The sequence below is a fragment of the Chiloscyllium plagiosum genome, unplaced genomic scaffold, assembly GCF_037043375.1.
Source record: "Chiloscyllium plagiosum isolate Xiang-an unplaced genomic scaffold, Cpla_swu_hap1 HiC_scaffold_2, whole genome shotgun sequence".
Classification (NCBI taxonomy): Eukaryota; Metazoa; Chordata; class Chondrichthyes; order Orectolobiformes; family Hemiscylliidae; genus Chiloscyllium; species Chiloscyllium plagiosum.
This window is the reverse complement of record NW_028270140.1, coordinates 15,353,690-15,379,411: the sequence shown is the minus strand read 5'-3', so window position 1 is coordinate 15,379,411 and position 25,722 is coordinate 15,353,690. Positions and strand designations below refer to the sequence as shown.

Sequence of the window (25,722 nt, the reverse complement as noted above, 5' to 3'; positions counted from 1 at the left end):
ATGCGGGTCTTTCGTCCCCGGAATGGGAATGTAACCAGTTATTGCGACATTGACTCCTCACAATGAAAACGCTCCAGCGGCGCCCCCTTGCGCTCACACCTTTTGTGGGGGCTTCCTGACAGTTGCCCGGGCTCCTATTGGTCTATGGCGCGGAAGTTCGCACACTAATTGGTTGTGAGTGTCTGTGACGTTACAAAGGGGGGTGGAGCAGGGCGGACTTGTCTATCTGGGGAGAATCCTGTGGAGGGGAGAGAGGAGTGAGATTGGGGCTAGGGGCTGGCTCCTCTACAAGCCCTGGGCAACTGTCAGCTTAACACCCCCCCCCCCCCAGCCCCATGAATTGCAGCAGGTAAGTGAAAGCAGGAGGAATTTTCCGCAGGCACTCGGCGAACGTTCCTATTTACAAATACATTTACGGAAATTGCTGCTTATTATCAGATTTGGAGAGAGGAACAGATAGATTCTTTACAGAACTTGGTTGGTTTGTTTTATATAAACACAAGGAAGGAGGTGGTTTCTTTCCAGTAATTGTAATGCATGCTGAATAATAAATTGGCTGATGATTTGGTCACTTTAAACTGACTCTGGAACTTTATGTCCGAGCCTCCTGTATGTGCCCGGCCGCTGAACCTTCCAGGAATTGACTGACTCTGGGTGGCGTAAATGCATGGGCTGGCATGGGGAAGAGGGAAGTTGCTCGATACAGTAGATAGTGGGCACGGAGTCATGATGTTTTGGGGTTCTCCGGGTGAAGTCGTGCGGTCAGTTCAGGACCGCACTAAGATTTTGTTCAGACCTGGCAGAGAAATTTTAGCGAAGCTTGATCAGATCCTTGTTGAAACGTCTCTTTTTCATGTCATTGCACTATTTTAAACATTTCATTATCAATGAGTTTGTGATTGCAGCTTTTTCGCCAAACTAAGAGTGGAGTGAAACAGCATTTTTTTGTGTGTGTATCGTTGTTTATTTAAGTTATTGGTCGATTACACCAGCTTCCTGTAGATTCCAGTCGGTATTCTGCTGCGGCTCGATCGGTGCCTGTTTCTAACACCACCCCCACCCCCAACTCTGTAACGGGATCTTGTTGTACACGATCGAAATATGGCACCAAAAAAAAAGTGAGAAGTTAATGCAGGATTATTCACGCCATTGTTTCGATGAATACTGTTTCGCTGCGAAGGTTGTTTAAGGGCACAAACCCCTTTTTGCAAAGTACTTCCCACAGATGATTTTTACTGCAAAACCTTTCAGTTAGAAGTATTCGTGTAGCTAATCTTTGTGAATCTAATCAGTGGCCTTTAAAATCAGTATGTTTAAAAGTGTCTAATTTTCTCATTAAAGTGCACTTCTAAAGTTCCTGAAGGTTGAGTTCTTGACCTTGAAGTTCCTTTATAATTTCATATAACTTGTGGATGCTGGTGATCTGAAATGAAACCAAAGTAGTGGGCAGATTCTGTAGGTCTGGCAATGTGTGTGGTGATCAAAACAGTTGATATTCCAAGTCCAACATAATTTTTCAGTTTCAGACAAAAAAATCATCTTTTTAATATTATTGACAAAAGTGGAGGAGGAGTGAGTGGAAGAGTTGACAAGGTTCCTAAGCAAAATACAAAGTAATGCGGTTAGTAGAGGAGTGATATCGACGCAGCATAGGTGTTAATTGTAGATATGTACAGCAGGAAATCGGTCATTTTTGTGGAGAGCAAACCCATATGAACAAAGTGTTGGAACTGGGAGAAAGCAAGACTGCTTTATGAAGCACCTCTGCTCTGTCCATAATAACAACACCAGCCTTCCAGCTGCTTGTCATTTCAATATGCCATCTTGTTTTCATGCTAACATTTGTCCTAAGGCTGCTACAATTCTCCAGTGTAAAACAAAGGAAGCTGGTGGGACAACATCTCCAGTTTGCACTTGAACCTTTTACAGCCTTCAGGATTCAACATTGAGTTCAACAACGTTAGACCCATGAACCCTGTCCTCCATTTGATTAAACTTCTGACACCCCTGCCCTATTCTTGTTTACATGGGCACTCCCCAGCAAAACTGACCTATTTTCTACTATAAATATCTATTTTGCATCTACATCAGTCCTTTATGCCCACTAACAACCCTTTTGTCTTTTACTCTGGGCATCCTTACATTCGGTTCCACTTGCTCCTCCTCACCCTCTGTCAACAGCATAAAAAATCACTTTCCAGTCCCCTTCAGTTCCAAAGGAAGTCATATTGGACTCAACACTAAAATTGTTTCTCTTTTCACAGATGTTGCCAGACCTGCTGAATTTCTCCTGCACTTTTGAATTGGTCACCGCTTGGATTATTGCTCAGTCATCTGAAAAGAAAAAAAATCAATTTGATTTTAAAGCTTCCATTTAGAGTCATAGAGATGTACAGCATGGAAACAGACCCTTCAGTCCAATCCATCCATGCCGACCAGATATCCCAATCTAGTCCCACCTGCCAGCACCTGGCCCATATCCCTCCAAACCCTTCCTATTCATATAGCCATCCAAATGCTCTTAAATGTTGCAATTGTACTGGATTCCATCATTTCCTCTGGCAGCTCATTCCATACCACCCTCTGCTTGAAAAAGTTGCCCATTAGGTCTCTTTTATATCTCTCCCTTCTCACCCTAAACCTATGCCCTCTAGTTCTGGACTCCCTGACTCCAGGGAAAAGACTTTGTCTATTTATCCTATTCATGCCCATCATAATTTTGTAAACCTCTATAAGGTCATCCCTCAGCCTCTGACGCTCCAGGGAAAACAGCCCCATCCTGTTCATCCTCTCCCTGTAGCTCAGATCCTCCAACCCTGGCAACATCCTTATAAATCTTTTCTGAACCCTTTCAAGTTTCACAACATCTTTCCGATAGGAAGGAGACCAGAATTGCACGCAATATTTCAACAGTGGCCTAACCAATGCCCTGTACAGCTGCAACATGACCTCCCAACTCCTGTACTCAATACTCTGACCAATAAAGGAAAGCATACCAAACACCTTCTTCACTATCCTATCTACCTGCGACTCCACTTTCAAGGAGCTATGAACCTGCACTCCAAGCTCTCTTTGTTCAGCAACACTCCCTAGGACCTTACCATTAAGTGTATAAGTCCTGCTAAGATTTGCTTTCCCAAAATGCAGTACCTCGCATTTATCTGAATTAAACTCCATCTGCCACTTCTCAGCCCATTGGCCCATCTGGTCCAGATACTATTGTAATCTGAGGTAACCCTCTTCGCTGTCCACTACACCTCCAATTTTGGTGTCATCTGCAAACTTACTTACTGTACGTCTTATGCTTGCATCCAAATCATTTATGTAAATGACAAAAAGTAGAGGGCCCAGCACTGATCCTTGTGGCACTCCACTGGTCACAGGCCTCCAGTCTGGAAAAACAACCCTCCACCACCACCCTCTGTCTTCTATCTTTGAGCCAGTTCTGTATCCAAATGGCTAGTTCTCCCTGCATTCCATGAGACCCAACCTTGCTAATCAGTCTCCCATAGGGAACCTTATCGAACGCCTTACTGAAGTCCATATAGATCACATCTACTGCTCTGCCCTCATCAATCTTCTTTGTTACTTCTTCAAAAAACTCAATCAAGTTTGTGAGACATGATTTCCCACGCACAAAGCCATGTTGACTATCCCGAATCAGTCCTTGCCTTTCCAAATACATGTACATCCTGTCCCTCAGGATTCTCTCCAACAACTTGCCCACCACCGAGGTCAGGCTCAACGGTCTATACCGCCTGGCTTGTCTTTACCGCCCTTCTTAAACAGTGGCACCACGTTTGCCAGCCTCCAGTCTTCCCGCACCTCACCTGTGACTATTGATGATACAAATATCTCAGCAAGAGGCCCAGCAGTCACTTCTCTAGCTTCCCTCAGAGTTCTTGGGTACACCTGATCAGGTCCTGGGGATTTATTCACCTTTAACCGTTTCAAGACATCCAGCACTTCCTCCTCTGTAATCTGGACATTTTGCAATATGTCACCATCTATTTCCCTACACTCTATATCTTCCATACCCTTTTCCACAGTAAATACTGATGCAAAATATTCATTTAGTATCTTCCCCCATTTTGTGTGGCTCCGCACAAAGGCCGCCTTGCTGATCTTTGAGGGGCCCTATTCTCTCCCTAGTTGCCCTTTTGTCCTTAATATATTTGTAAAAACCCTTTGGATTCTCCTTAATTCTATTTGCCAAAGCTATCTCATGTCCCCGTTTTGCCCTCCTGATTTGCCTCTTAAGTATACTCCTACTTTCTTTATACTCTTCTAAGGATTCACTCGATCTATCCTATCTATACCTGACATATGCTTCCTTCGTTTTCTTAACCAAACCCTCAATTTCTTTAGTCATACAGCAATCCTTATACCTACCAGTCTTCCCTTTCACCCTGACAGGAATATCCTTTCTCTGGATTCATGTTATCTCGTTTCTGAAGGCTTCCCATTTTCCAGCCGTCCCTTTACCTGTGAACATCTGCCTCCAATCAGCGTTCAAAAGTTCTTGCCTAAGACCGTCAAAATTGGCCTTTCTCCAGTTTAGAACTTCAACTTTTAGATCTGGTCTATCCTTTTCCATCACTATTTTAAAACTAATAGAATTATGGTTGCTGGCCCCAAAGTGCTCCTCCACTGACACGTCAGTCACCTGCCCTGCCTTATTTCCCAAGAGTAGGTCAAGTTTTGCACCTTCTCAAGTAGGTACATCCACATACTGAATCAGAAAATTGTATTGTACACAGTTAAGAAATTCCTCTCCATCTAAACCTTTAACACTATAGCAGTCCCAGTCTCTGTTTGGAAAGTTAAAATCCTCTACCATAACTACCCTACTATTCCTACAGATAGCTGAGATCTCCTTACCAGTTTGTTTCTCAATTTCCCTCTGACTATTAGAGGGTCTATAATACAATCCCAATAATGTGATCATCCCCAGGATCTCAATTATATATACACTGATAATGAAAGTGTAGTCACAGTTGTGATGGGGAAAATGTGGCAGCCAAGCAGTGAATTGAAACATAGAAAGGTAGAAACTAGGAGTAGGCCATTTGGCCCTTTTTGAGCCTGCTCTACTATTCAACATAATCATGGCTGCTCCTCTGTCTCGCTCCTCCTCCACAGTCTTCTGAGGTAGTGAATACTTTTCGTGAAGAATTCTTTATGCATCTCAGTACTAAATGCTCCACTCCCTCTCATGGTTCTAGATTTCCCAAACAGGGAAAAGAGTCTGTCTGTCCAGTCCTGTTGAGATTCGATACGTTTCAATCAGATCCCATCTCATCCTCTAAACTCTGGTTCAAAAGACCTGTACCTGTATTCACCAATCTCTCCTCATACAATAGTCCTAACATTCCCAGGTTTCAGCTGAGTGTACCCCCTTTGTATTCCCTTTCTGGCAAATGCATCCTTTATATGGAAGGGAGAGCTAGACTGGACACATCACTCCAGGTGTGGTCTTCCCAATTCCCTGTATGAATGCCATAAAATGTACTGATTTCTGAACTCAAATCCTCTTGTAAAGCCAATGAGATAATCTGTGATGTGGTTTAGGTACAAATAATGACCAGGAAATAGGGGAATTCTCCCATGTTCTTTGAAATAGTTAAAAATCACAACACCAGGTTATAGTCCCAACAGGTTTATCTGGAAGTACTAGCTTTCGGAGCGCTGGTCCTTCATTAGGTTGCTGTGACACCTACCTGGCAAAGGAGCAGCACTCTGAAAGCTAGTGCTTCCAGATAAACCTGTTGGACTATAACATGGTGTTGTGTGATTTTTAACTTTGTCCACCCCAGTCCAACTCTGGCTCCTTCACATCTTGAAGTAGTGCAGTAGGATCTTTTGCATCCACCTGAGAGGTAACTATGCTGAGGTAATCTATTGAAATGTAAACACTGATTATGCGCATAATTCTCTGGAATAGATACTTGATCCCATGACCTGTTGACTTGGAGGGAAGAGTGTAATTACTAAACCACAACTGAAGCTTTCAAGTCTTTTGTTTAACACATCAACCTAGTTGGAGAGGAGCCACATCTGATGGATAAGCACAACTTGTGGAGTCTCAACAAATTATAAATCAACAACTTTGTAAAATACTCTTGAATAAATAGACTGGAATTAAGAAGTGAGATTGAATAGTTCATAATGTGTTTTGGAAGTCATTTTAGTCATTTTGTTAAAAATAAGGTGAGCACATCTGGAAATACAGTTTCTGACATGTTTTATCATTAAATGCCTAGCTCTTGAATTCACGAGGTCTCCCAGAGGTATCATCCCTTCATCTGAGGAGTCTTGCTCTCACCCTGTGAAGGTAGGACAGGCACCTCCAAGGATTCCTCTTAGTTGTCCTCTTAAGTGTATTGCTGCACCCATCTCACATCTATTGGGTCACAAGGCCACTGTTCAACCTCCAAGCGAGTACCAACAACCACTCCAACCTCAGAGCGTTAGCGTGCAGTTGCTGCTAGAGTATGAACTAATTCAGAAATTGAGCTCCACGTCATTGTCCGTTTCACAAGAGTGTTCTGCATTTTGCAGGATCTTGCTGGTGATCTTACTTGATGCGGGGAGGTGCGTTGCTGTGGGAGACAGTTTGCAGAAATCCTTCACTTTCCAGGTTGTCTTCTGAAAGCCCCTTTTGTTTTCTCCTCCAAAGCATGAGCACCCAGTGACATGGAACTCAGAGCTCAGTATGAGTAAGTTCCCGCAGACTCAGACACACACACACGCAGAGACACATACACACATGCAGAGTCACACACACAACAGCTCTGAAGTTGGGTTTGGAATGGCTTTGATTTTAGATTGAAGGTGTTCAATGAGCAGTTTCCTGTTTCGTAGAGGTACAGCACAGAACAGGCCCTTTGGCCCACAATGGTATGCTGAGATTTAATCCTAATGTAAAATATAGTAACTTAACCTACGCACCCTTCAACTCACTGCTATACAGGTACATGTCCAGCAGTCGTTTAAATGTCCCCAATGACTCTGCTTCCACCACCTCAACTGGCAACGCATTCCACACATTCACAACTCTCCGCATAAAGAACCTACCTCTGATGTCTCCTTTATACCTTCCTCCTAATATCTTCAAACTATGATTTCTTGTACCAGTCAATCCTGCCCTGGGGAAAAGTGTCTGGCTATTGACTCTATCTATTCCTCTCATTATTTTGTACACCTCGATCAGGTCTCCTCTCTTCCTCCTTCTCTCCAGAGAGAAAAGTCTGAGTTTATTCAACCTTTCTTCATAAGGCAAGCCCTCCATTCCAGGCAGCATCTTCTCTAGACTATTTCCTTCATTGGGGTAAGAAGCAACATTGCAAAAACAATGCTTCTCCCAAAGCAACATGTCTGCATCAAGACATTAAGCATTCAATATTACCTCTGCTGGGAAAGACATGTTGTTTTATTCCTGAAACTCCACTCAAGCAGCAAATGCTCTATTAGGAATTCGTTTGTGGTGACGTACTCCTGGGAAGATGGTGAAAATGTGTTCGGGAAGTCTTCAAAGGATTACTGAAGTGGTCAGACATACCCAATGATGGAAGTTCCTGCTTTGTGATCAGTTGAAATGAAGAAGGCTCTCTTTGAAATGGCACTGGGCACATCAAGAGATTTCAAGAACACGTGTGATATCACATCTGAGAGGGAACATAAATCTCCATACGACTCAGCTGCCCAACCCTGAGAAGCCCCCCCTTATCCCTGCGTATAGTAGAGTCTGCAGGTCATACACTGTAATTGCCAACCATTCAGAAAACATTAAATCAGTGTGAAAATAAGTCCTTGTGTTGAAGATGGAGCATCTTCATCACAAGGACTGACTTCAGATGGCTACAGATGGATAGTGGCATTTTTATTTGTTTAAAAACTCCAGCGTGTGTCAGCTTGCATCCCCAAGAATGCAGCTTTGAATTTCGGACACCTTTCAAACAATGACTAGCAGTCACCAAAGTGAGGAGAGCAATGAAAGAGGTGCCTTTTCACAGCAGGACATGTATTCACAAATATCAGGGCATGCAGTGGTTTAAAAAAATGCCCCATGCTATACACTATTCCTTGTAACTTTGTGTCCCTACCTATGTACCGAGATGCCAGGTTCAAGTCCCTCCTACTCCAGAGGTGTGTAACAACACCTTTGAATAGGCTCAATAGCCAAACTGTTTTTTTTTTAGGGCTACAACGGCATTTTGATTTATATCAAAATGTTAAAGCAAAGATGTTTGGAAGATCTAAAATAACATCGGCAGAAAAATCTAGTTGACCAGCTAAACTTGAGCAGCCACAACATGATTTTTATGGAGCTGATGTGTAAGGGATGTGTTTATTGCACTGCAGTAGACAAGGGGAACACTATGTAGGTCATGCCGTGTCATGTGTGCTATGGCTGTGCGGTTTACTGATGATTCAGCCTGACATTTTTTTCTTTCTTTGGAAGTTTTTGCTGATGTTGGTTTGCCAATCCATTCCAATCTCCAGGAGTCAGGGTTATCAAGTGAATCCCCAAGCCCATGTAAAAAGGAACCAACCCCTTGTGCCCATTGCTGTGTAATTCAGAGGATGGCTGGCCTTTGTAGATTGAAATTTGAATTAGTCATCCACAACAGGGAGCCTTGTTTATATGGCATACATGTCCCAAGGTGCTTTGATGCAAACTGACATAGAGCCAAAGGAGAAGACGTGAGGGCATGTGATCCAAAGGTTAGCCAAAGTGAGCTTTAAGGGTCAGGTTTATGGAGGGCATTTCATTTTGGACAGCTGAGTGACCAATGATTTGAGATGAGATGGATGTACAATTGGCCAAGACTCAGAAGAAGACATTGTCCGGTGGGTTGTAGGTGAATAGAGACGAGATTGAGGATTTTGACCATGAAGATGAAGGTTTTAAGTTCAAGGGGTTGGTGGAGTCCAGATAGGTCAGTGATCACAGAGATGACGCCAGAGCATCTGAAGGAGATCCTAAAGTGTGGAAGAGAGGTACAGTAGAAGGTGGGCTGAGGCAGGGGCAGTGAGAATGGATTCTGTCACAAGTAAGTTTCTTTTTCTTCATTCATAATATGTGGGCATTGCTGGCTAGATCAACATTTACAGAGGAACCTCGATTACCCAAAGGATGCGGGTGGGTAGTATTTCATTCAGTTAATCAAATTCTAGATAATTGAATGCTGGATAACATAGTTTAGCTGAGCATCAGGACCTTGCGATCTTATCGGACAATCCAATATGCAGATAATCGGGTTCCTCTGTTGTCAGTCGCCCTGGAGAAAGCGGTGGTGGTGAGCTGCCTACTTAGCTGCTGCCCTCAGCGTGCTTTTAGGAAGAGGTTGTGATCCAGTGAGGGATTGGCAATATAATTCCACATTTAGTGTGGGACTTGGAGATTGTACATGATGATGCTTCTTTGCATCTATTGCTCTTGTCTTTTTTGGTGCTTGAGGTTGTAGGTTTGGAAGGTACTATAGGAGGAGCTTTGGCAAATTACTACAGTGTATCTTGTCAATGGTTCACACTACTACCACTGCATTGGTGGTGAAGGGAGTGAATGTTGAAAGTGGTGCCATTCAAGCAAGTTGCAATCAAGCAATACTGGTGTCTTGAGTACTATTGACACTGCGCATATCCAGGCAAGTGAAGAGTAATCCTGACTCATGCCTTGTAGATAATAAACAGGCACAGGGGAGACAGGAGGTGAGTTAGCAGCTGCAGTGCCTTACCTCGGACCTGCTCTTGTAGTCAAAATTTGTATATAGCTACTCCAGTTCAGTTTCTGAACAGTGATAATCCCTCTGGATGTTGATAGTCGTTAGTAATGCCAGACAGAACAGCAAAGAAGGTATTGGTCAGTGCATGGAGTACAAGAGTTGGGAAGTCATGTTGTGGCTGTACAGTACATTGGTTAGACAATTTTTGGAATACTGCATGCACTTCTGGTCTCCCTGCCATAGGAAGAATGTTGTGAAACTTGAAAGGGTTCAGAAAAGATTTACAAGGATTTTGCAAGGATTGGAGCTAAAGGGAGAGGCTGAATAGGCTGGAGCTATTTTCTGGAGAGCATCGGAAACAGAGGGGTGACCGTCTAGAGATTTACAAAATCATGAGGGGACTGGATAGGGTGAATAGACAAGGTCTTTATCCCCAGAGTGGGAGAGTCCTAAACTAGAGGGTGTAGGTTTAGGTATGAGGGGAAAGATTTAAAAGGGATCTTGGGGCAACATTTTCACAGAGTGGTGTGTGTATGGAATGAGCTGCCAGAGGAAGTGGTGGAGGCTGGTACAATTGCAACATTTAAAAGGCATCTGGATGGGTATATGAATAGGAAGGGTTTGGAGGGGTATGGGCCGAGTGTTGGCAAATCGGACTTGATTTATTGAGGATACCTGGTTGCCACGAACAAGTTGTAGACACAAGGTCTGTTTCCATGCTGTCCATCTCTACAACTGAGTCTATGAATGTCATGGATTAATAGTTAGATTCTTTTGTTGCAGATAATCCTTGTGTAGGGCAAATGTTATCTGCCACCTGTCAGCCCAAACCTGGATATTGTCTACATCTTGCTGCATTTGGACAAGAACTGCTTAGTGTCACAAATGGCGCTGAACATTGTGCGCTCATCCGTACTCTGACAGGGTGAATATTCTCTATTCTGATGGGGTGATGGAAGGAATGTCATTGATGTAGCTGAATATGGTAGGGCCTAGGGCAATCCTGCAGTGATGTCTGAGATGATTGGCCTCCAACAACCGCAACCATTTTCCTTTTGTGTTCGGCATAACTCTGACCAATAGAGAGCTTTCCCCTGATAACCCATTGACTCCAATTTTCATTGCACTTCCTGATGCTTTAACTCTACCTCTTGAGTTCAGCTCTTTTGTCCATATTTGAACCAAGGCTGTAATGAGATCAAGAGTCAGTTATCCCTGGGGAAATCCAAACTGAGCATCAGGGAGCAGTGTATTCCTTTGCAAGTGCCATTTGATAGCACTGTTGATGACCTCTTCTGCTACTTCAAAAGTAGACCCATAGAGGGATAATTGAATGGGTTGGATTTGCCCTGCTTTTTGTGGACAGGACATACCTGGTCAATTTTCCACATTGTCGGGTAGATGTCACTGTTGTAACAATACTGGAACAGCTTGGCTAGGGGAGCAGCAAATTCTAGCAGAAGTCTTCAATACTATCACCAGAATACTGTTGGGCCATGTAACCATTGCAATACCCAGTGTCCACAGCCAATTATTGATATCATGTGGAGTGAATTGCATTGGTTGAAGACTGGCATCTGTGATTCTGGGAACCTTAGGAGGCCGCGAAAATCCTGGACTGAATAGACTCCTTCTGTGCCCTAATGATTCTGACTAAGTGTAAACAGTGTAAAAATGGAATCAAGATTATAATTCACTGATTTTCCACTATCTTTAGCATCTTAGAAATATGTTGTTGAATAATGATTGTAGTATATTGTTAAGTAAGCTAGTGTATCACTTTTTCTGCTGAAAAATTTCCTTTTTATATTTAAACACAGAAGGTCATTCAGAGGGTAATATTTTTAAAATATCCACTTGACACTGTGGAATGTGGCACATTAAAATAGTTTCACCTTCTCCATTCCATTATGGGGTTATTGTACATTTTGATCCTCATTTATCTAATAAAAAACAACCTTTATATCAGTGCTTTGTCTGACCTCTGTGTTGGAGGCTCCACTTCAGAGACTGTAACCATGGCTGACCTTTCCCAAAGTAGTACAAGAAAGTGCAGCACTGTCACAGATAGCATCTTCGTGAGGCATCAAACCAAGACTTCGGCTACATCTCGGGTGGATATAAAAAAAATCCCAGACCACTTCTTTTTTTTTGAAGAAGGACATGAGTTAACTCCATTATCTTGAGGTAGAGAAAAGCACTTTACAAATGGAAGTTTTGTTTTCGTTTAAAAATTAATTAAATGTAGTGGATAGTCTGCTTCACAACACTGAAATGCTGGAAAGATTTGAGTTCCTGTGGTGTGCGGTAAGGTCTCCTTTCAATGCTCAATTTCGCTTGTTTATCCTTCCTTCATTCTTGGGAGGTTGAGGTTTATAACCCATCCTGAGTTACAGTGAAAATGATTTGGCACCATTTGAGTTGCTTGTTTCAGGCTGGCAGTAAGATTCAGCCATGTTATTGTGTCACTGGAGTAATGGGGTGTATTGGCAGGATTCCTCCCCAACAACAGGCATTACAGGACCAATTGGAATTTCACAACAGTCCTGCAGTTTTATGGTTTTACTGATTAAACTAGCAATTGGATTTTTTCAAACCACCAAGCTGGTAAACCCAGGTGATAAAAGAAAACTTGCAATAAATCAAGTGGGATCAAGAAGTCATTTGGGATTGGAAATCCAGACTGTAAAATAAATAGATACTAGGAATGTGAATAAGGAACATTTGGCAGTGGATGGGTTAATTTTCATATTTTTGACTTGACTTTTTGTGGTGACTAAGCTGGTTTGCTACTGATTTAAACTATAGAAGCTTGCTGTTTGTTTGTTTTTTTTTAAAACTATGTCGAAGGTAATAACTGAGTTTGATGCAAATATTTTTTAAACCAACACTAATCTGTTCATGAGTTCAGGTGGTTACTTTAAAAACTGTTCGTCCTGCAAAGATAGACATTTTTTTTTAAATGCAGCTTTAACAAAATCTCAGGAGATGTCAGAGGGGGCAGGAAGGAATCTTCTGATGAAGGGAGGCTTTGTGGATTTATACGTTTCTGACCTCCTTGCAGTTTCAGTGGCCCAGCGGATAACAGCAGTTTAAAGTGAGTTCTTGTTTGCATTCGGCTAACTGCCCAGCTTTCCTGTTTGCTGGGGGGGATGGTAGGCTTCAAAATGTGCATGTAATTTCCAGAAATTAATATTCTTTCTGTCGTTACATGAGTGCAATACATGCAGATAAAGTTGCCTCATAAAGTAGGTGGCAGAAAACTATTGCTGTGAAGATGTAGCACCATTCATCCATGACTGCTGAAATCCATAAAAAATACACTGTTAATATCACAAATTGACCATTAGTGCATTCATTTCAAGGTCGTGTGGATCCATTATGCTGTTTGCTTTTAGATACGGCTGAGAGTATCAGGTCTATTCCAGCGGATAGGTGGGGGGTCTGGGGAATGCAATCATTTGGATTACTAATTGGCTTGTCAAAATATGCCGAAGGAACACAGCTGGTTTAAGGGCTACAGAACACAACAATTTACATTTGTAAGTGACTTTAACACCGAAAATGCTTTTGAATGTTTTAAGGGACAAAAGATGGGCACTGAGCGATGTGAGCTATTTAGAAAACTGGCAAACTGCTTGGTTGAAAGAACATCTTGAAGGAAGTCATGATTTGGAGATGCTGGTGTTGGACTGGTGAAGCACTCTGAAAGCTAGTGCTTCCAATTAAACCTGTTGGACTCTAACCTGGTGTTGTGTGATTTTTAACATTTTGAAGGAGGCAGGGAAGCAGAGTGATTTTGGAAAGGTATTCCAGACCTTAAAACTGAAGGTGTGACCACCAACAATGGAGTGATGGAGGACAAATATTGCAAGGGAATGCCTCGGAATATTTACCACAGATACATTTCAATCAGTAAGCAAAATTCTGAGGGACAATCCCATCCTCATTGATACACTAGAAAGATTATACATTTAGTAGCCAACATAAAGTTAAAGCATATGTTTGTGCAAAGACAGGTGACAGGTCAGAATATTGGACAGAATATGTGGGATTAAAAAAAGGGAGAATTTGATTGAGAGGAAGCTCTTCAGAAATGTACAAGTAGATACTAAGAGTTTTTAAAAAGGAAGAGTTAACAAAGTGAGAATTGGCCCTACAGGGAGTGAGTGAGGAGGATTAATAATGGGAAATAAGGCAATGGCAGATGAACTGAACAGGCGTTTTGCATCATTCTTCACTACAGAGAATCCAAATAACATTCCTGCAGCAGTGATAAATCAGGAAGTGGGAGGGAGGGAGGAACTCCAGAATCCAAAGTGGTACTGCAGGCTAACAAATGCCTGATGGGTTTCATCATAGATACGTTGCTTTTAATTTTCTCACCCCCCCCCCCCCCCCCCAACCCCCAATTCAATAACCACTCAATTCAATTAGAAAGTAGAAAATGTAACTCCTTTATTCAAAATGGGAGGAAGACGGGAAACAGGAAACTGCTGGCCAGCTAATTTAACATCTGTTGTAGGGAAGATGTTAGATACCAATATTTTTTAAAAATCTAAATCCAGGCACTTGGAAATGTTCAAGATAGTTGGGCAAGATCAACATGATTTTATGAAGTGGAAATTGTGTTTGCCCAACCTATTGGAATTCTTTGAGGAAGAAATGTGTGGGTAAAATGGAATCAGTGAACCTGCTGGTCGAACAACTGGAGACAAAAGCAGATTTGAATTAGGCTAATCAGTTTAAATTATACCCCAAAAAAACCAAACTCCAATTAAGTTTGAATTGAATTTATTGACAATCTTAAAAGTCACTAACACAATTCGAAGCTTCGGGGTGTATAAGACCAGGGAAAATTGAACAGCCAGGAAGAGAACTGCCAAGCCAGCATCTGCAAACTACCTAGAGAATAGCTCTTTTAAAGGTACCTTTATCGATCAGTAACCTATGAAGAATTCCCAAGAAGAAGAAGACAGGAATACAGAGAAGAACAGAAAGCTGCCTGGTTTTGAGATGAGAAGTTTTGTTTTGTAAATCTTAATTGGGATTTTTATCAGACTAGTATTGTAGAAAGGGAAAGTAAAAGATAGGTTGGAGGAAGGTGTTGTAAATAGTTGTTAGTTAATTATTCTGTTATACTTTAAGAGATAAAGTTGTTACTTTTACTTTAACTAGTTCTTGGCCTATCGAATTTTCACAGATTACTGCCTGGGATAAATCTTTTCTGTGTTGCTGGGTTAAAATAAGCAGGAGGATTTACTGTGTCATAACAGAACTTTAAAGTTGTAATAACACTAATTAGCACAACTGTTGTTTGTGTTTTAATATATTGGTGCTCATTGCTTTCTATTATGCATTCTGTAATGTATTTTGATAGTTTCCCCCCCCCCCCCCCCCATTTCATTATTGATATTGGAGTCTTCATCCACCCTCGTCCTATTGTTTTGAAATTTGTCCTTTCCCTGTTGACCATTGTCACCTAAAGATTTTCTGAAGTTTACATTTTCCATCCCATATTTGATCACCTCTTGAACCGTCAATGTTTATGACTTGGTGATACATTTTCTGTCTGTAAAGTGACTTGCACTTTTTGTCTGTATTAATTGTGCAGTACAAGTGTATTAAATGCTGTGAAGTAGAGAAATCACAGCAATTAGGCTTTGTGGTAGTAAATGTTTGCTGTGGTTCCATCTCCAAATCTCTTGCAAATTGACTGAATTGTTTCACTAGGGCAGCAGCTAATTTTTTTTTTCTTGTTTCCCTATAGTATGCTTGAGATCTTGTCTCCTAGATCTGCATTGCCAATTGACATAGCTATGCAGCTATATCTCCCTCCTCCATTCAAGCAAGCAAGCTATACCACAAAAAGAGCATTGAAAATAACCCAGCCGCTACGGCCATGCATCCACCTCCACATCAGTGAAGATACACCAGAAAATAAGCACAAAATCAAGGAGCAGAAACGCGTCTCTTTTGCAGACACAAAGGGCTTGCCCTTGACTACGGTTAAATTCTTCGATTTGAATGACCTAAATTTTTCCTTTAACGTCGATGATCTGATCAGCAGTTTGGTAGGCCTGAAGACCACAGACAAAGATAGCCTGCTCTTAGATTTTTCACAGCCCTCATCAGATTACTTAGATTTCAAGAACCGTCTAGAAACTGACTTTGTCTGCCTTGAAAACTGCATGTTGCAAGATAATGCAATTATGGGGACAGTCAAAGTGAAAAACATTGCATTTGAAAAGTCCTTGAAGGTGAGAATAACTTTTGATACATGGAAAACCTTACAAGACCATGCCTGCTGCTATGTCCAAGACTCTTATGGGGGCTCAGATAAAGACACTTTTTCATTTGAGATCCGTTTACCAGAGTACATCGTTCCACATGAAAGGATAGAGTTTGCCATCTGTTATGAAAGTGGTGGGAAGACCTATTGGGATAGTAACAAAGGGCAGAACTATAGGTTGATCCGATCGGAGCTGAAACATGGTCCAGAATCTTGCAAAACAAATCAGCCACTCGATAATGTATTGACTGAATCTGACCACATGCCGGGATATGGTATTGAGTTTGACCATTATGGTGGACTCCGGTGCTCCTATGGCCTATTTCCTGAATGGCCCAGTTACGCTGGTTATGATAAGATGGGACCTTACTATTGAACAGGTTCGCTTGGGCCTGTATCATTCTTGAAATGGAGATGGTTTTTTAATGTTCCTTTCAATATAGCAAGTTTTGGGTACAGCGATGCAAGTGTTGGCTGTGAGCATCAACTTGGACGATTTCAAACACTGGAACTTGCAGTTTTTAACATTTCTTCAGTTTGGTTTGGCAGTGAACAAGCACGTGTTGTAATCAATAACATGAAATATCTTCTGAGGATTTCAACAAGAACACTGCCTCTTCAAAAATACCAAGTGCTCTTCGTCTGTACTTTGTGTTGCTGTCTAATTGCGCAGAGTGTTTGTCCTGAGGCACATCTGTCAGTTTAAGGATGACCCTCAAAAATTCTGAAGTGTTTCAGTCTTTTTAGTGTGCCCAGTTGGACCAAGTAATTTCAGGAAGTTGTGCTAAAGCAGTAATCAGCACATGGAATGGACTGGTGTGTAGGGCAGTGGGAACCACATGGAGGAACACAGGAAGCCGCAATGGAAGCCATTCCTGAGTCTTTACCAATGGATGATCTGACAGTCTTTCTCAACCTTATTTTATTTAAAGAACTATTTGAAACCCAAATGTGCAAGTTTGTTGTCTGAACTGGGATTCTGGTAACAAACTCATTATCATGAGGATTCTTTTTTGAATATTCAAATCACTGACTCATGTTAATTTTGCTGAACCATTAGTAATACTCAAACTGATTGATTGGAATCAGTTTGATCAAGTCTAATTATATGAACAGGAGAAGAAAGGAGAATGAACACTTACATATTCATTCTGTAATGTAGCAATTTGTTCCTCAAAGATGACGATGCTCAGTTTTTCATCTTTTCTGTTAGTTTCCTCTACCAGCCGGATGTTGATTTGATTTTTTTTTCTCTCCAGAAGTCTTGCATCTTAGTGACATGAGGCTTGTACAGAGATGCTCCTTCCCCCTTGGCTGGGAGATATTTTAAACTGAAGTCCTCCTCCCTCTCCTGTGAGGTTGTTATTTATTCGGGCGATGAATCAAATCACAATGATTCTTTTCAGTATGCTGTGGATTACTGTGTTTGTCAAAACCAAATTTTTGCAATGCAGTCTATGAAAATGAGTCATTGAGTGAGCAGGCATATGTGTCAACAAATGACTTACCCTTTTTGTCTTTAAGGCACTGTAAGCTGGGACATAACTTCTTGAGTATTTACAGCTACCAAGTGTCATACTCAAGCGTAACATGTTTTGTTCTATGTAGTAGACACAGTACTGGCTAAGCTATTCCGCTTGAAAAGGCATGAAGATATGCTGCATCATAGGAGAGTTACACAGAAAACTATAAGTTACTCAAGTTGGCGTTGACTCCAGTTCCCCTGTTTGAGCATCCTGGGAAGCTCATGGCCTTTGTTCAGTTTTCTATCAAGTGGTGGGGTCATACATTTGAACTGCCTGGGAACGTTTGAAAGTACTTTATCAATCATAGAAATTTGAAAATTTTATTTTCCTTCCATTTCTATGTTCTTGCACCCACTGGGCCAGATATTGAGTGCAGTTCTTTACAGTGAACTATTGTAGTTCTTGTTTCCCACAAGGAAGGCCATTGAGAATGTATTCTCCACATACCCCATGGACACTCTGTGTATCTTGCCCCACTATGTGAGGCCAATATTTAAAGCATTGGACAGGTCACATAGCAACTGCCAATTTCCATTTTTAAACAGCCATTCTGGAACTTTGCCTGGTGCCTGTGGGATAATATTTCATCACTCTGTCCCACTTTTTCTTTTTTTTCTTTTTGATACTGTGAACTGCTGGCTTTGCCTGTTAATGCTGGAAATTGTAGCAGGGAAGGAAACTATTCACTTGTCCCATTGATTGATTGTCCTACAACTGTGTGATTCTCTGTTCTAGCTCCAGTCTGTACCTCCCTGCATACCTCACTTCTATCACCACCATTCTTCTTTCCAACATTAATATCATGTTCCTGCTCAATAAATACTTAGAGTAAAATATCCCATTTTTTCAATCGTTCAGTGTGGATTGGGGGTGAAATTTTTTCATTTCACTCCTTGCCCACCCCCCCCACCCCAAAATTTGTCTTGGTACCTCAGCGGTTTGTCACTAGTAACGGTAATCTTTGAAGATCTTGGAATAGATTCTCTGATAATCAAGTCCTGTGCAAAGTTTCCTCTAAATAAAAAAAAAAGTTCCAGTCCGAGGGAAGGCTGTGGTTGAAGGGATATGGAGCAAATGAGCTTGTAGGTCAGCTGTGCTGGTGGAACAAGCTTTAAGGGCTGAATAGTCTGTTCCTATTTCTCGTTCCCAATTGTAGTGGTCTAACTGAAGCAAGCTGAGGCCACTTCCTGCTCCTCTAGATGGGAATACTCTGACGCTGTTCAATCATATCAATCACTGGTTTTATGTTTTTTTTGCAAACGACATTGTAGGATGGATGTGCTTTACACATTAAAGGTTGGTCTGGTTGTGTCTGTGTCCAAGTTAGTTTTTTCATGTTTAAGCCTTTTCATTCGGCTGAAAATGAAGTTTCAGGGCTAAACTTATCTGGCTGAGCCAGTTTTCCCAAAGTAACTGATTTTCATTTCTAATGAACAGGGAATCGGGAGAAAGAATGAACGTAGAGATTTTATCATCATAAGTAATGTAATTAAATGGGATTCTAAATGAAGCAAGACCAGCATAAGATGCACACTCACTGCTCCTCGTCCCCTTGGAGTGATTAAACACTGGCAGTACAGTGGCACAGTGGTTACCACTGCTGCCTAACAGCATCAGGGGCCTGAGTTATATTCCAGCCTCAAGTGACTATCTGTGTGGTGTTTGCATGTTCTCCCTGTGTCTGCATGGGTTTCTTCTAGGTGCTCCAGTTTCTTCCCACAGTCCAAACATATGCAAGTTGGACAGACTGGTCATGGATTGGGCAATTTAACATAGTCAAGAGTGAGGTGCTGGAAAAGCACAGCAGGTCAGGCAGCATCTAAGGAGCAGGAGGATTGACATTTAGCCAATCCACCTAACCTGTACGTCTTTGCAAAATTTGCAGATTGTGGGGTCCAGCTGCCTACTCATTACCATGGATATGCAGTCTGTCCGTTCTCCCATCAGGGGTCTCTGGGCTCTCTGCTTCTTCCTGGAGAGAAGGCCTGAACTGTTAACCATCTCCACCCTCCTCTGTCTGGTTGAGCTCATCCTCACTTTGGATGACAACTTTTTAATTCCCCTCACTTTCTACAGGTCAAATATGTGGCCAAATGGGAAATCCCTTCCCCACATCAACATCTGTTTCCATTTCTGGGGATAGGCTGGTCACCAATGTTCAGTACAACCCCACCCCCCTTGCCCTGACTCTCAGTTACCTTGACTACACATCCTCACACTCTGTTTCCTATAAGGATTCCATTCCATTCTCCCAACTTCTCTGCCACATCTGTCTGAACATCTCAAATCTCCAAATGTTTCCTGAATGGAGAATTCCCCAGCAATGTGATTGACAGGACCTTTGGCTGTGTCCATCCCATCTCCACCCTTCTGCCCTCACCCCTTCCCTTCCCTCCCACAGCAGCAATAGGCTCTCCCTGTCCTTACTTACCATCCCACCAGCATCCACATCCAAAGGACTATGAGCTGCCATTTCCACCACCTGTGTGATGCCACCACCACCAGATACACATTCCTCTCCCTTCCCTTGTCAGCATTCCGCATAGACCGTTCCCTCTGGGACACCTTGGTCCACATCTCCTCCACTCCAAACATATCTCTACAGTCTCGCAGCACCCTCACATGCAATTGCCAAAGCTGCAAAACCTGCCCGTTTTCTTCCTCCCTATTCCATATCCAAGGTGAAGCAGTACTTTGCCTGCACTTCACTCAATCTGGTATTTAGTATTCGTTTCTCACAATGAGGTCTCCTCTACACTGAGGAGATGAAATGCAGACTGGGTGACTGCTTTGGAGAGCATCAACGTTCTGTCTGCAAAAAGTGACCGTGAGCTTCCAGCTTTCTGCTACTTCAACACACCACCACGCTCCCTGCCAAACTTCTCTGTCTCAGGCCTATTGCAATGTTCCAGAGAGGCTGTGTGCCAGCTGGAAGAACAACATCTCTTCCACTTCAGGACTCAATATCGAATTTAATAATTTTACTGTCAGTAGATGTGAAGCTGGAACAGCAGGACAGACTGCAGACGAGGAGCAGGAAAGTCAACAGTTCGGGCTGAAACCTTCAGTCAGTACTGGGGAGGGAGAAGAGTCTGGGGGGGGGGGGGGGCAAGGGTAGGTGGGATGGTGATAGGTGGGGATATGGTGTGGGGGGTTATTGTGGAAAGAGTGGAGTGGGGTAGGTGAGTAGGAAGATGGATAAGTCAGGGAGGAGGGTGAGAGCTGGACCAGGGATAAGGTTGGGGTTGGAGGGAATTTGAAGCTGGTAAAGTCAATATTGAAGCCATTGAGCTGTAAGTTTCTAAGGTAAAATAATTTTAGAGCCTAAGCACCCCTTTCCATGCCCCTTAACTACCCCTCCCCACCCAGGTCCCAACATGACGTCACCCAATTTCACTTATTGATTGTCCCCATTATCAACTTATCAACCTTCCCTGTGTTTGCCCTATTTGTGTTTCTCTCTCACTTATTTTTTGATCTATCGATTCCATCTATCCACTCACTCCTTTCTGCCCACCTTCCCCCCCCCCCCCCAATCCTCAGCATAAGTATCACCTTTTTCCCCGGCTACCGTCTAGTTCACTGGATTCAGTACTGCTTTCTCTCCAGCGATGCTGTCAGACCTGCTGCAGTTTATGTTTGTGATTAAATGGAACCATCACGGTGAAGCACAGGTTGGAGCGGGGGCAGTGCAGGGTGTGGAGTGGGTCTGCACAATGGAGAAATGGTTAAGTGAGGTAAAGAGGAGGGGGTGTGGGAAGAGGTTTCGGGGACATGAGTAGATGGAAGCAGAATCTCGAGGATGACAAGGGGTGGGATTAGGAATCTAGAATGGGAAGGGTCTAGCATCATGGAGTTGGCAACAGTCAAAGTCAAGTCGGTATGTTTAATGCTCTGACTATACAAGTCTCAGTCAGTGTGAACATAAACAAAGTGAAACTAATATAATGTACAGTAAAATTTAAATTTGAAAAATGCTCTTTACGCTCTCAATAAGAATTGGGTTGATGGGCGGAGAAGTTTGAACCCTGAGGCTGTTTGACCACAGACTCCTTTACAGCTCACCAATAGGTGCGGTTGTCAACCTAATGATTGGTTTCACCCTGAAATTCTTCCCCTGGTCACTGATCAGTATGTATTTCCTGTGCATACTATTAGCACTGTGTAAATATTTTAAATTTGTTACCGCATGGCTCTCAGAGTCACTTCGTGTGCATTTGGAATCTTGACTGAGCTGATAGGACCAGTTACAGAGTTAATACAATTCAATGAACATGGGGAGACCAAAGTGAGCACACCTGAAGTTTATAAAATTTGGAATTAAAATTGTTTGAAGTTAATTATGGTCATAAAGACACAGTAACGTTATCGCATGTCATTTTATCATGAAAGAAAACCTGCAAAACCAGTTGAACCCTGGAAAATGATTCTATTTCTTGTTTAACTACATTTTCAAATGACATTGAGATTAATCTTCCTGAAGTACACTACTATCTATATTGGTATTTCCTGGCAATGGTCTTTTTTTAAAATCAAGAGGAAAACCAAAGTCAAATAGTGCATGATGTCACCAAGAATTAATTTCTTTGAAAAAAAGATAAGTGAAGCAAAATGTTCTAATTGGCGATTCCTAGCCTGTTTTAGAGACTATCGGAATTGAAATAATGAGGAGTTTACCCACAGTTTCTGGGCAGGATCAAACTTGAATACAGGGAACAGGCAAGTTTTTGGGAGCAGATGCTTAAAGGAAATTTGAAGAATGTACCTTGGTGCAGAAAGATGGTCGTCAGTGGCAAGGAGGTTACTGAGATGAGCCTTTCACTTATATAACGCTTTCCAAAACACTGGATTTCTCATTCTCCAGATAAGTAGGCATTTTGTAAGGTAGAACCTGCTATAATGTGGAAATGAACTGAAAACAACAAATGCTGGAGATCACAGCGGGTCAGACAGCATCCGTGGACAAAGTTAAAAATCACACAACACCAGGTTATAGTCCTACAGGTTTACTTGGAAGTACCAGCTTTCAGTGTGCTGCTCCTTCATCAGGTAACTAGTGGGGCTGCATCGTAAGACAGAATTTGTAGCAAAAGATTATTCTGGTGTTGTGGTTTATAACTTTGTACACCTAGTCCAACACCAGCACCTCCACATCGTAGCAGCCATGGGAAGAGAGCAAGTTAACATTTCGAGTCATGCGTCAGATCTGATGAAGAGCCATCTAGACTCAAAATGTTAGCTTTCTCTCTCTCCATGGACACTGCCTGACCCGCCGTGATCACCAGCATTTGTTGTTTTCAGTACCGATTCCAGCAGTGGACAGCAAAGAAGGTTACCTCAGTTCGATGGGATCTTGACCAGATTGACTAATGGGCCAAGAAGTGGCAAATGTAATTTAATTTAGATAAATGTGAGGTGCTGCATTTTGGAAGGGCTTAATGGTAAAGTCCTGGGAAGTGTTCCAAAACAAAGAGACCTTGGAGTGCAGGTTCATAGCTCCTTGAAAGTGGAGTCTCAAGTATATAGGACAGTGAAGAAGGTGTTTGGAATGCTTTCCTTTTATTGGTCTGAGCATTGAGTACAGGAGTTGGGAGGTCATGTTGCAGCTGTACTGGGCATTGGTTTGGCCACTTTTGGAATATTGTGTACAATTCTGGTCTCCCTTCTACAGAAAGGATTTTATGAAACTTGAAAGGGTTCAGAAAAGATTTACAAGGATGTAGCCAGGGTTGGAGGATTTGAACTATAGGGAGAGGTTGAATAGGCTGGGACTCTTTTCCCTGGAGTGTCGGAGTCTGAGTGGTGACCTTTATAGAGGTTTATAAAATCATGAGGGGCATGGATAGGTTAAATAGACAAGGTCTTTTCCCTCGGGTGGGGCAGTCCAGAACTTCAGGGCTTAGGATTAGGTTGAGAAGGGAAATATTTAAAAGAGACCTAAGGGGCAACTTTCTCACGCAAAGGATGGTGCGTGTTTGGAATGAGCTGCCAGAGGAAGTGGTGGAGGCTGGTACAATTACAACAATTTAAAAGGCATCTGGATGGGTATATGAATAGGAAGGGTTTAGAAGGTTATGGGCTAAGTGCTAGCAAATGGGACTAGATTAGGTTAGGATATCTGGTCAGCATGGTCAAGTTGGACTGAAGGGTCTGTTTCCATGCTGCACATCTCTATGACTCTATCTGCTGTAATTTGCTCTGACATGGAGAAGAATGAGCTTGCTTCAATGGGGGAGGAAGGGGGGAATGGGGCATCTGAGACAAACTCGGGAGCTAGGGTTCTAGGGTTGAGTATCTTATTTTCAGGTATGAGTGACAGGTTGTTCAGAACTTTGAGAAGCATATATACCCACCTCATTTTGACAACTGAGTTAAAACTGGTTCAGTGTGAATAATGAACTTTTTTCAATCTCTGTACACATAAAACCCCCTGTTGGCTGCAAGATGGCATTCTGTCCATCTGCTGTTGGATTACGATTCTGGGAGCAGGAAGTTTTGAATCTCTTCTTCAAGTTACCAGTCTGGGATTGACAGTACTGCCTGTTCATGTCTAATTTGTGACAGCATGTTGAACACAGACATGAGCAGTTCAATATATCATTTCATTTGCATGACACTGTAATGTTTTGCTATAAATTCTGTATTTTATGGTCTTATTCTTCACAGCTACCTGATGAAGGAGCAGTTCTCCAAAAGCTAGTGCTTCCAAATAAACCCGTTGGACTCTAACATGGTGTTGTGTGATTTTTAACTCTGCTTAGTACTGACTGCTTGCTTAGAGATTAGTCAAAGATAGGCTTCGTTCAATGGTGGAAAATGTAAACCTTTTTAAATGTGCACTGATTTCCCCAAAGGCAAGTAGTGAGGGTGACGCAGAGTCTACGGAGGGATATAGACAGTTTGAGTGTGCAAAAATTTGGCAGATAGAATATAAGTTGGGGGAAAATGAGGTCAGACTCTATGGCAGGAGGAATAGAGAAGCTGAATATTATTTAAATGGAGAAAGACTGCAGAAAGTTGCAACACGTCGGGATTTGGGAGTTCTTGTGCATAAATCACAAAAAGCAAGCATACAAGGTCAGCAGGTAATAACGAAAGCAAATGGAATTTTGGCCTTTGTGTGAAAGGGCATTGAGTACAAAAATAGAGAAATCTTACTGAAACTACACAAGGCATGAATTAGACCACACCTTAAAAACTGAGAACAGCTTTATTCCCTTATCTAAGCAAAGAGATATTGGCACTGGAGACAGTTCAAAGAGGATTCACTGGGCTCTGGAGGGACTGTCTTATGAGGAGACAAGGAGTCGATTGTGCCTATACCCATTGGATTTTGAAGAATGAGAAGCAACTTCATTGAAACGCGTAAGATTCTTAGTGGGCTTGACCTTTGTGGGAAGTATCCAGGACTGGTGGGCATAATCTCATAATATGGGGTTACCCCCTGTTAGGACAGAAATGAAGATGAAGAGGAACACACAGACACAGATAGACACAGACAAGGAAGAGGAACGGGTTTCTGAGATGATCCTTTTGGTTTGCAGGATGTGCTACTTCTTCTCCAGCGACTGCCAGTTGCTTTCTTATGTGTCCTTGCTAAAATTCATATAAACTACCTTCATTAAGTTAGACACCCGATTTGGGTTTTCTGTTAACAATAAATCTGTCAGACTGATAAATGAGGAGTTGGCATACTTTGAGAACATTTTTTTAAACTTTCGAGGTGAGTCTGGAAATGGTGGGTTTTGTTTTCCAGTGCACTGTTCCCGTGTGGTACAATATCGAGTGTCCCAAGTACTAAGCTTGAAGAATTTCATCTTTGTCAGTAGAAATGTAACTAATACGTTAACCGGTTGCAGTCCAAAGAACAAAAAACACTATAGAATAGGAACAGGCCTTTCAGCCCACCAAGTCTGGACTGACACATGACCAAAAACCCCTTGGCTCTACAAGGTCCGTATCCCTGGTTATTCATGTCTCTGTCAAGATGCCTATTATACATTGTTACAGTAATCACCACCTCCTTCAGCAGCGCACTGCAGGCACTCACCACCCACTGTTAAAAAAAATGCCTCTTGCATCTCCTTTAAATTTTCCCCTTTTACACTAGTAATTGACATTTCTACCCTGGGAAAAGATTCTGACCATCCATTCTATTCTTGCCTCTCAGTTTTAT

The 25,722-nt window shown here is 42.2% G+C and overlaps 1 protein-coding gene across 10 annotated transcripts in view; it reads left to right on the top strand.

Moving 5' to 3' along the window:
- The window catches only part of ppp1r3b (protein phosphatase 1, regulatory subunit 3B), a 112,655-nt gene extending 93,800 nt beyond the window's left edge, over nt 1-18,855 (top strand). For 5 of the 10 annotated variants that reach the window (XM_087994894.1, XM_087994871.1, XM_043720032.2 and 2 more), the window contains one exon: nt 15,499-18,855. In XM_087994894.1, the coding sequence (XP_087851020.1) occupies nt 15,500-16,396 (897 nt within the window). In that variant the 5' untranslated portion in view covers nt 15,499 and the 3' untranslated portion in view covers nt 16,397-18,855. Of the gene's footprint in view, nt 1-231; nt 350-3,205; nt 5,152-6,263; nt 6,335-12,696; nt 12,826-12,856; nt 13,644-15,498 lie in introns of those variants that run through there. The other 5 variants (XM_043720061.2, XM_087994884.1, XM_043720051.2 and 2 more) reach the window with 5 other exon arrangements.
- Nucleotides 18,856-25,722: the final 6,867 nt, after the last annotated feature.